Source organism: Fukomys damarensis, unplaced genomic scaffold, assembly GCF_012274545.1.
Source record: "Fukomys damarensis isolate Sample0158 unplaced genomic scaffold, DMR_v1.0_HiC HiC_scaffold_12, whole genome shotgun sequence".
Lineage (NCBI taxonomy): Eukaryota > Metazoa > Chordata > Mammalia > Rodentia > Bathyergidae > Fukomys > Fukomys damarensis.
The window spans coordinates 2,825,103-2,837,015 of NW_022900924.1; the positions used below are offsets into that span (position 1 = coordinate 2,825,103).

Here is an 11,913-nt window from a genome sequence, read left to right on the forward strand (position 1 = left end):
TTTTTTTTTTTTTTTTTTTTTTTTTTTTGTGATACTAGGAATTGAACTCAGGACCTTGCTGTTGCGAGGCAGGGGCACCACTGAGCTACATCCCCGGCCCATCAGAGCTTCATCGTTCTCAATTTAAAATACAGTTTGGGCCAGGGGTATAGCTCATTGCTGCTGTGCCTGCCTGGCAAGCTCAAGGTTCTGAGTTCGATATCAGGTATGGGGCTGGAAGGGTGGAAAACATAGTTTAATGAGCTCAGTTATCTGGTTTCCTGGATTATCAGAGTGAAAATAGAAGCAGCAAAGAAAGCAAGACAAACACTTGGTAGGGAATAGTGACTATAGTGAGAGGATAAGGGAGAGAACTGGGAAGCAGATACAGAGAATGTAAAAAAATGGTCTAGGGCCCATTCATTAATATAAGAACTAATAATTAACCGTAATCCTGAGCCTAGAAAATCTCAAGTTATCATTGCCTGCTACATAAAATACTAGGCAAATGCTTCCGAACCATTAAGGTATCGCCTGTAAGATTTTGGGTAGACTTGGTACTCAATGAGGGTTAGTTTCAGATATCTGAAAAAAGTCTGAGGACACCAATCCAATGATGGCAAGGATATAGGGCATTATTTCCTTCATGCACAGTGGAAGTGATTTGTGCTAAGAGATTCAGCTGCTTCTTGGTGTTAGATCATGGAAGTTTGCATTAGTGCTCTAGCTCAAGTTTATAATTAACCTACCGAGCCATAAGAGTGGGTAAATAGCATAGGCAAAATTACCAGGTCACAATGCCCTCAAGCTTTTAAACATAGCTCCTGACAGTCTTATAGTTTTCCAGACTCTGGCCTTCGAGGGTATTATTTTTTGTTTTCTATTTTTGCTTTACTTGCCTTTAAATTTCAGAAATTTTACTACCATGGAGTGGGGAGAATATATGATTGCATGTATGTAAAGCATTTATACTTCATAATTATATTAAGCAAAAAGCATTTGAGATATTTTTGTGTGTTGGTATTGTTTCTTTCTTTCTTTTTTTTTTTTTCTTGGAATCAGGAATCGAACTCGGGTCCTTGCTCTTTTTTATCTATAATGATTTAGTTTAAGGTAGTTGCCCACAAGGCTGAGGAGTGTGAAGGGTATGGCTCAGTGTTAATGTGTTTGCCCATTTTGCATGAGGCCCTGGGTTCAATCCCCAGCACTACAAAGGGGGAAAAATAGTTTCCCACATATGCTAATTGAAAAATCATAACATTAAGTCAAATAAATCAAGGGCTCTTTTTTATTAGGTGTTTGTTACTTTTGATCAGAGCATCAGTACAAGTGGCAGAGGACTTAGAGCATTTGTGGGTCCTAAATTCAATTCCTAGCACTGAGGGGGGTTAATAAAAAGGATACAGAACTGTGAGATAAATTTTATATATTTAGTGACTATTTTTTTCTTTTTCTCTTTTTGTTGTTTTGTTTTGTTTTGAGACAGGGTTTCACTATATAATCCTGGGTAGCCTTGAACTCACTATGTGGCCTAGGCTGGTCTTGAACTCACAGCACTCCTGTTGCCTCAGTCTCCTAAGTGCTGGGATTACAGGCTTGTGCCACGTCTAGTCTGAGTGGCCTTTCAGTTAGGAGCCTAGGGGCTGGGGATTTAGCTCAGTGGTTCTGCCACCTACCTTGTAAGCTCAAGTACCTGAGATCGATCCCCGGTACACCAGCCCCCAAAAAATCAAATCAGTTAGGAGCCTAATATGGTGGCACATGCCTGTGATTTCAGAACTTTGGGAGGATGAGGCAGGAGAAGCAAAAGTTCTAGACCAACCTGGCAACTTAGCAGCTTACTAAGACCCTGTCTCATAATTTAAAAAATGGCTAGGGATACAGTTCGTTGGAATTGTCTTGGGTTCAGGACAGTGTCTGGTACTGTAAAAATAAAAGTCTATTTGGTTTTTTCTAAATCTCATATTTAGGTGCCATTCGTTTTTTAGTAGCAAGGTATTAGGAAACAAATATTAGCTTTTCTGTATAGAATTTTTATTTTTGTGTCCCAAATTATATGATAAATATCTGTATTTTTTACCTTAGGAGTCGTCCTTCCATGGAACTTGTGCTCTGGAAACCTCTCCCTGAACTCCTTTCCGATAAGCCAAAGCCATCATCTAATGTTAAAAACTTCATGGGAGAGAGCCAAACTAGGCATGCAGCTGCTGGCACTGCCTTCCCACAGAGAACTGAACTGTTCTTGGAACCTCCACAGACAGGGGTGCCTCTTTACAGTAGTCTGGACACAGCTGCTAGCACAGAAGAAGAGATGGAACTCTAGAAACCAGTTTCTGTACTAAATTTGTCAAAATTTAAAAGGCTGTCATGTTCAGTAATGAGCCTACTCTGCATAGTGTCGGGACTTGAAGGTTTTATGAAATGGATGTCATGATACATCCATCCGTGATTTGCGGTGGGACTCCCATGTCGGGTAGACGTGTATTGAAGTCACCTTTTGCCATGGAAGTGTGTCTCAAGAGGAAAACAGTTTTCTGGCAGATTTCCAAGAGAATTTTAGGCTATAGTCTTTTCAAAGGCAAGTATAGAAGTGGCCATTGTAAGAGTGACTTAAGTCATCTATCACCGTGTTTAAGCCGTTCATACACTTAGAACACTCTTAAGATGAAAAAGATGATTAAGGAAGAAGGATGCTCCTAACCACCAGTGTACCCTGGGGGTCACAGCTTGAGACTCAACTGTTTATGGTGGTGACTGTGATTGGGAAGCCGGAGGGAAGAAAGCAGTAGTTTAAGCCTGTTTCTAAGGAATTTAACTGAGGTCATGAAACTTGTGTATCAGTTGTTCAAAATAGCTGTATTGATAAAATAGCCAGTGGTATTGTGGTTCTCCTCTATCGCAGAAAATGCAACAAAAATACAAAGAAAAGATTTTTTTTTCTCAAGGCTTTTTTGCCTTGTGCTACTTTTGCTTGTTGATCTCCCTCCCATAATTGATAACCCTGGTTTTTCGGCGATGTTTACAGCTTTAACTTTGAGTGCTAGTTTAAAGATTATGAGGCGACCCATCTGCCTGTGGGAGAAGCACCCTTTAAGTACTGTGCCGTGTCAGCAGAACCCAGCAATGACAACATCTGTTGTTTAAAAAGGAGAGGTTGTACCCGTGTTAGCAAGTTGTTTTTAAATGTTAATGTGGAAAACTGATTAACTGCTAATGTAAAGGAGGTGACATTGAGATTACTGTGATAGCCAGTTTGGTGTTTATACTGTTGTGCAGTAAGCCTAAAAAATTAGTAAAGCATAGCTACCTGCCAGGACGAATCACTGCCTTTTGAATACTTAATCCAGGCTCGAGATGTCTTGGGAATAACTGGGATTAAAGTTTTTTAATTTCTCAGGAAGAGCCCTTCTGTGTGTCAACCATTCATAGTACAGATGTAGTGACAGTTCCTTTATTGCTACAGAACATCCAGTATAAGTTATTAAATGAGTACACGATTGTAAGATCACCATAATATTATAGGAGACCACCCAGTTTTTTTTTCTGGGTTTCTTCCTCTAGGAGGCAGATACTTTTTGTAGGAGGGAAAAATGGTTTATGCCAAGTAAGGTGAATATTTGGAAAGCCAGCTTCCAGGCAGTTTTGAACCTATGTTGAAATCCCTCCCTTTGTTACAGATGATGTAGAATCACAGGTCTGTTAATTGGACTGTTTCTTCTCTAGCCTGTTGTTTCTGCTTTCTTCATTTCTGTCTGGATAGTCAGGAAAAGATTTAATGTTTAATATTTAAACAAAATAATGTCTACACAGTAAAATTATTCAAACTTCAAACCAGTATTGAATCCAGTTGGAAACCAGCTAATAGTTTCTTAATCTCAGACCTAGAGATGAATGTAAACTGTATTATGTTGAAATGTGCAAGTGTTTGATTCATGCCATTTGAAAAACTGCCTTGAGGTCATTGTTTAATGGGACCAACTTGTAAAGTTTATAGCCTTAAGTCTTTGTGTTAAAAAGTTTTAGTACAACTCAAAAACATAATGGGACTGCCTAGAGTTTGAGTTTCGTCCCAGTGCTGCGGAGGAAAGGGAGATGGCAGCTTTCCAAAGAAAGACCTGTAGCACATTAAGAGATCTTCTATCTTCTGTATAAATTGTTGGCCTCTGATCAGAGATCTGTATTATAAAAAGGAAAAGATAGCCCTAAAACAAGACTGATACAGGGGATAATCTAGGGCAAAATTAGGAGTATGTTTATTACAATCCAAAATCCCCCATTTGTTTCAGGGATTATCTGACAGAATCATTATTTCTGCAGGAAAATAAACGTTGAATGCTCCTTTTTGGACTACTATCTTCTGGCATACATTTTACACAAATTTTCTTCATCCTTGTGGTGCTTTTTCATCTGAGCCATCTCAACAGTCCCAGCGTCCTTTTTTTTTCTTTTTTTTTCTGTATAAGGCTTTTGTTTTTGCCTTAAGGTTTCCCTAGGAAATTAACAGCTCTTTTCATTTTGTACAGTTTTTGCATCATGGATCAAACATTGGCTTAATATAGTAGTGTATAAAGAAAAAAACTTAAGCAGGTAAGCTTTAAAGAACAAATGCATATTTTCTCTGAGTTTGAGTAGGATATACTTGTTTTTTTTGTTTCTGATATGAATAAGTCCATTTTTCACAAATATTAAATCATTTTTTGAAAATGTTACCCATTTTTGAAAAGTTACAAATGTAAAATATAGAAAAGTAATTAGGGTAGGGCTTAGAACCATGAGAAAAATGTTTACTGGCAGGTCCATTTATTACTTTGGAACTTTTTTTGTAATAGTGACAAGAATGGTTGCAGGGCTAGGGAAGTTCTGGGAGATGCTGTCAGTTTTACTTTAAAATGAGAACCTGGTGTTTCTGTATTTTATCATTTTCAATAAAACTTAAGTGTTTTGGACTTTTGGATGTATTTGTATTCCTGCACTTAAGTAATCGAAACATAAACTAAAGCCAGTTGAGCGGTTTCCATTGAGAGCAGTTTACTGCTCCGATGGCAGTCATGACTGAATCTTCAAAAATGTTCAAATGTGGATTGGAAATGGTTTATAAGGTTTGCAGAGAATGATTTGGGACCTTTAAAAATGGAGAATGGGAAAATCCTGAGATGTTCAGTTACATAGTTCTCATCTGAAGAGTTTAAGTCACTCACTGGGTGGCAGTATTGCTTGCAGTATTTACAGTTCATTCTTTGATAAGTGGATTCTGAGTAGTAGGGCAGAAGGTGTTAGGTTAGGTGCAGAAAACAAAGGGTATTTTGTTTTTAATCAAAATTTGAAATGCATGGCTAAAAGTTACTGAGTTTACCGGTTTGAAAACTGATGCCTAATAGTGATAATTTAGTGTTAGAATCAACCTACCAGATTGTGCTCTTCCCACTTGCACAGTTGATTTTACAGAATCTCTTTTTTTGTTGGGTTTTTATTTTTGTTTTGTTTTTGAGACAGGGTTTCACTGCATAGTAGTGACTGACCTAGAACTCACTATGTAGCCCAGGCTGGTCTCAAACTCACAGCGATCCTCCTCCCTCAGCCTCCTGGAGTGCTGTGATTACAGGCTTGTGCCACCATGCCCTGCTAAAGAATCTTGTAGTAGTATCTGAGATGTCATTTAGATTTCACCGAAGTAATAGAGAGCGGTCCAGGCTGTGTAACATTAAGCTCCTTGAGGAAACAGAATTTTGTATCAGTTTGAATCAAATATTTTAGCTCTGTTGCTTCCCTTGTTCATCAGACTACCAGTGGCACTTTTGTTTTTTTGTACGGGTTCTCAGCCAGGCTGGCCTTCAACTCAAAAGATTCTCCTGCTCCCACCTTTTAGGTGCTAGGATTGTAGGTGTGTGCCACCACACTCAGAGAATTTTAGAAATGAAGCAGACACAGTTAAAACGCAGTATTTAGCCAGGCCTGGTGGCATGCCTCTGTAATCCCAGCACTGGGGAGGCTGAGGCAAGAGGATCACAAGTTTGAGCCCAGTGTGGGCAATTTAGCAAGATCCAGTCTCAAAATTTAAAAAAGTTATGTAGCTCAGTGCAAAAGCCTGTTTTCAAACCCTAGTACTGCCTCAAAAAAAAAGTGATTGTTTAACTTTCAATATGTTTGGTGGGAAAGCCAGTCTTCCCGTCTCTTGATGAACTTTTGAAGTTATTTAAGATTAAATTCTAAGGAAGCTAGAATTTAAATACTTAGCTTCTGCCCACCATTGTGTTCTTGCTTTATCTCTGCCCTAGCACATCTAGTATAACAGCAAGAAAGCGGATTGTATCCATGTTGAGGCCCGGAGAAATGGCCTGCATGCATCTTGTCACTGCTCTTTTTAATCTCAATTACGGCATAGCCCTTTAACTTGGTGGGGATTGCTTTGATTTTGTGAAAAGACCATGATTTTTAGTTTTAACCATGCCATTTGGTGTTTCAATATGAAAATGTCCTTGAATACCAGGTGTTTTCTCAAAGCTGAACTGGTATTTTTCACCCATCTGTGCAGGAAATGAAAACCCTGGTCTAAATTATGTACGTCCTATCCTGTTGGTACAGCTGCCTCTTTCATATTATGTCACTGAATGTAAATGATTTAAGCCTCTATTTCCAGATAGTTTATGCTATCCCAGACAAATCCATCCCTTAACTACATCTGCCTATATAATCCCTAGATTTTGGGCTCTTTAGTTTGCAGTGATTCAGGCAGTTTTCAATCAGGACAAGAGGTGGTCCTGATATTTACAGTACAGAAACAGCAAGAAAGCTTGCACAGCTGAGCACTAAGATTGGGCTCTAACTTTTGCAATAAGCTCTTAGCCTGAGTTGCCTACAAGCGCGCTTTTGGGCACACTGTAGTTACTACAGCCAGCACGTTCCCCTATACTTGTCTGCGACTGTGGTCTCCTTTGCTTCACAGCTTGGAATTCTCTAATCCTTTTCTCTTGTGTTCATTCACTTTGACTTCTCCAGAAGTACGTATCATTTAAATGCTAAATGGGCATAGAATGATTCTTTTACTGGCATAAGTGAAGTCATTTCTATCAAGGGACGTCCTTTACTAGGCTTGTAAGATTTTTTAAAAAATGAAGTATGTTACAAGCCACTGTAGTTTGGGTGTTCGTATGTCTAGAATTATTTTCCTAAGTAGATTCTTAGAAGAAAAACTTCGTGTAGAAACAATTGTGCAAGAGATGAAGCCTTAAAGGGTTAGAAGATGAAAGCTAACTTTTAAGGGTTTAAGATGGTGTCTGGGTCATATGAAGTGCTTGTAAAGGTACCATCTCTTTATTACCTTTAGAGATAGTTATTCCTCTTTACAGCCAGCCAAGGAAATGTGATTTTTTTCCCCCCAGAATTACCTAGGCTCACCAGTGACAGTTGAAACCATGGAGTTTGAGTTTAGAAAAGTTCCTAATTTGTTTAACAGCTAGACTCTTTCCTGTAATCCCAACTGCTCATCGATAGGCTGAGGCAGGATGGTGGAGGCCAGTATGTTTTTTAAAAGGCTGAGGTGGAGCTGTGCAGTAGAGCTGGTGTTCAATCCTCAGGTGCTACCAGAACAGGTCTAGGGCTCCAATTCTGCTACTTACTGTGATACTGGTCAATTAGGGTAAAGAAACTGTCTCGGAATAACAGTAACTGTTCAAATTGTGGATTATAGCATTATGGTAGCCAGGAATTGATACAGGCAGAGTAATTAAGGTGGAAAGGCCTTCAATTTACCTTAAAAAGTGGCATGCTCACTTTAGTTGGATAAATTCCCACCACAGCAAATGGTAAAACATCTAGTAAAAAAAAAATTACTTACAGCCCTAGAAGTCAAAAGAACAAGGACACTGCATTGCACTTTTTTAATTGTGTGGATAGTTTTAAATAAATGAAGAAAGCACCTCTCAGAAGAGTCACTAGCAGAAAAAGAATTCTATCAAAGCATTTACACAGTAAATTTCCATAACTTTACAAAAAATTCTTAATCCTCACTTGAACTGTAGATGAAGGAAAAGGTGCCCTCCTCGGGTAGGTTTGCTTGTGGAAGCAAACTAAGGAAGCTAAAATCAAGCCTGGGGTGCCAAGAGGAAAGAGAAATGATAAAGGGCTATTCACAAATTTCATGTTTACTTTCTGACTAATGTCAGATGAGCCTGACATAAGTATTGTTGGGAAAATTACTACCTTTCAGACAAAAGTAGTCTCAAAAGCTGTAGTTCTGAGTTCCTGTAATATATCTGGATACCCGGACTGCTAGATGTCAAAAGACAATACTTGGGAGCCATTTGTGAGGTCTGAGCAAATACTTTTAGCGGAACACTCTAGAACTGTACACCCTCTACTTTGGTTTATTGAGTGAAGCACAGGCAGGCTTCTTTGCTAGCCTCTGGGCAAGTGTAATAGCCAAGAGAAAGAGCAACAGTATTGGATTATTCCTTAGACACTAATCAGCTGAGGGAAAAGTTCATTGGCAAATGTGTCCTCCCAAGAATGAGCTATACTAAGCGGAGAGGACATATCACTGAAGGGGGAAGGAGAGCCCTCATATCCACAGTCACTATAAGCATCCATCAGGCAGGAAGATGGCTTCAGGCAGTGGCTGGATGAAAGCAGGTTTGAGATACCCAGCTCTGGAATGAAGTCATGTTCTGCAGGTTCTTCCTTCACCGAGACAATGAATTCAGGGTGATCGTTCTCTGAGGGGCTGAGGGGTGCTTCCTCAATTTTCACTACCACATTAGGTTGGCTCTCTATCTCAGAAGGTATCTCTAAGATTAGAGGTTTAGTATATACGTGGTCAAAACGAATTAGTTCATTAATGGCTTCCAGCTTGGCTGATGACGTCCCCATTGAAAGAGAAAGGGAGGCTGGTAAGGAACTAGGTTCTCCTGGGAAGACCTCTGGGAGTTCTTCCAGGCTGGTAGACTCTGGGGAAGGACATTTGAAGAACATGACTGGGTCCAAGTTGTCCAGAATGCCCAACAGGATGTCAGACTGCAAGAGGCAAAAAAGAAATACAGTACAACCATTAGAATACATAGGAGAGTCTACTGAGAAACTCTCAGTATTAGGTTCGTAACGTAAATTAGTTATGCTCTAAGACGACCCCGAGACCCACCAGACCCATTTATCTGTACTTCACTCCACACTGTAAATTAACAGGTGAGTGCAAAGTGGTTGATGTTAACCTGGCTTCTCTTGTCCTTCTGTCTGATTGGACATAACACATAGCAAATAAACGGAATCAATCAGTTATATGACACTTCAGTAAATCAGAAGGATCCCTACCTCAGAGTCTGAAGAGTCAATGCCATCAGAATCCACGGGGAGCTGTTCTGGAGGGGTGACAACTGGGCCTGCACCTGCTGCAGAGGTGCACGTAGTCTGAGTGCTGCGGACTCAGCAGACCCGGCCACCGGCCTCACTCCACTCCCCTAGGAGAAAAACCAACGTGAATAAGCAGCCACAAGTCTCCAAGAAAATGCTCGCTGGGCAGCTGTGATTCTCAGCTCTTAAGAAAGCTAAAACTATCTGTTAGAGCTGAACTCCTTCTCTTACTCCTGTTTTCAATCCTTAAGAGATGAGAAAAAGACAAGACTTGTGGTTTTCTGTGCCCTGAAATATTTTTAAACATTTTTCAAACAAAGAATTCAGGCATACTGATAACTTCCCTCTTCTTCCCCTACCCCCTTGCTAGGGAACTGAACCCAAGGCCGTTGCAATGAGGTATACCCTTGGCCCTTTTTAAAATTTTATTTTGTTGCCCGGGCTGGGTTCAAACTTGCAGTCCTACTACCTCAACCTTAGTACCTGGGACTACAAGTGTACTGTACTATGCCAAATCTTAGAATCTTTTTGAATAGTAGTATTTTAAGAAGTTTTTCTGAACAATGCTTTCACAGTGTAAAATTGCCTTATTGCCTATTTCAGCCTTTTACGACGTGGTTTTGCCATTATGCAAACTAAATCTGTATAAATCCTTCTCTTATCACAGTCACCATCACAGTGAATCTATTTATTCATATCAAAAAACTATATAGACAGAAACAAAGACAGAGTGACAGGGTCTAGCTATGTATTCAAACTGGCCTTGAACTCACTATGTAGCCAAGACTGGTCTCAAATCCACAGCTATCCTGCTGCCTCGGCCTCACGAGCACTGGGATTATAGCCATGTGCACCATGCCCGGTAAAAAAACTGTTTCTTTTTTTAAGCACTCGAAGTCTGACCAAGGCTCTCCTTGATGCTTGCATGGTTCATCTCACCTCCATCAGTATTTGTTGCACTGCTGAGAGCCATAACTTAATTAGGACTTAGTACTATTCACTAAACACTTGAAAATGTCACTGAGGAACACCCTGTGTGCGTGACATGGCATAAAACTAAGGAAAATCTCAAAAATGCTTTTTATCAGAGGTACAGTATGCAACCAAAATCTGGGTCATGTCATTTGGATCCAATTCTCAAATATGACACCAAATCAAATGATTTACCTTGGCCTGTGCTTCTGACTCTGCCTCCGCCTCCTCTTTAGTAACCAGGGCATCCATCCCCAAGCGCGACCTTAACTCCTGGTTCTCAATTAGAAGTCCGTGAGTTTTCTCTCGTAAAAGCTGATTTTCTAGCAAAAGCTTTTGGTTCTGGAAAAGTTAGTAAGAGGCTATTAAAACATCTAATTCTTTTTCACTTATGAATCCAATTTCACTACAAATGTTTTTCTTCTTGAATTTCTAGAAACATCTACAGCTAGTTGTTCGTAGTATTAGAAGGCTAGGCCATAATTATGAAAAGAAGAAAAAAGCTATTTCAGAAGTGCTATTTCATGACGTCAAAAATAACACAATGCCTCCAACCACTCATAGACTTCAGCAAAGGGTGAGCTGTAGCTTTTATTTAGGTATATTTTAAAATAACCTATCTTGAATTGGCATAGAATAATCAAACTGGTGAGTGAACTATATTAAAAACGTTTACATTGCTAAAATGACTCATGTTTCTTACAAGAACCATCTAATGATTCACACGTTCAGAGACCAACATAAATAACCCTTGTGTATTCAAGTGTGCGGTAGGCAGCAGGTTAAGATTAGATACCAGGAGCATTCTACAGGGAAAGGGGAACTTGAGTGAACTCCTGTGCATGCCAGCTTCCTACCTGTCCTTACCTTTTAGTACTCACTAAACACTAACAGATGTAGTACCAAGCGCCAAGGGTCAATCACTTCCGCTATCGAAAAGCTTCACCCCTTCAACTATTAAAAATACAGTGTGCGTTTAAATTTAAATTTTACTACAGGAAAAGGACACATTGCATTCTATCCTCCAAAATACTCCCATTTACTTCAAAGAGGATTTCTAGCTACATACGCAGTTGTACTCTATCGGGCTGACACCGGCACATCCACCAGGGGGGTCACCCGGTGTACACAATGGATACGAGTCTGTGTTTACGCAGCTTTACCTCTTCTTCCAAATCCACTACTTGCTGTTCCAGCTCACTCATCCGAGCTTTCTTTCTGTCTCTGGCAGTCTGAGCGGCTACTCTGTTTTTCAGTTTCCTGAGAAGAAACAAAACCAGACTGAATCATCTCGAATCTTATTTACACCTTCATTGAAAAACTTGGCCAGTTGGTGCTTTGCTTTTAATTTACGGGACCCGGCACAGCAAGGGCAAGGTACCCGACCCGCAACTCCGCTCTATAAACCCTAACAAAAATACCACCGCGATCCTGCGCCCCCGGACGTGGCGTCACCCGCCTCGGCCTCCTCCCCCGCTTCCTGATTCCCACTCCGCGAACGCGATCCGGAGTCCAAGCCCTCCCTCCGCACACCCCGGGCGGGCTGCAAGAGCCGACGCCATCCGCGCAAAAGGCCAAGAGCTGGGCGCAGAGACGAGCCGGGCTAGGCGGCCTCAGGGC

At 40.4% G+C, this 11,913-nt stretch overlaps 2 protein-coding genes across 2 annotated transcripts in view; one reads left to right on the forward strand and one right to left on the reverse strand.

Annotated features, from left to right (window-relative positions):
• The window catches only part of Ccdc117 (coiled-coil domain containing 117), a 24,585-nt gene extending 19,684 nt beyond the window's left edge, over positions 1-4,901 (forward strand). Inside the window, exon 4 of the mRNA XM_010603716.3 lies at positions 2,065-4,901. Coding sequence (XP_010602018.1) covers positions 2,065-2,302 — 238 coding nt within the window. The 3' untranslated portion in view covers positions 2,303-4,901. The remainder of the gene's footprint in view (positions 1-2,064) is intronic.
• Positions 4,902-7,842: 2,941 nt separating this feature from the next.
• Positions 7,843-11,855, reverse strand: Xbp1 (X-box binding protein 1). The gene is given in 6 exon segments (XM_019204449.1): positions 7,843-8,988; positions 9,283-9,366; positions 9,369-9,428; positions 10,501-10,635; positions 11,457-11,580; positions 11,749-11,855. Coding segments are annotated over 6 exon segments (1,068 nt in total). The 3' UTR covers positions 7,843-8,430.
• Positions 11,856-11,913: the final 58 nt, after the last annotated feature.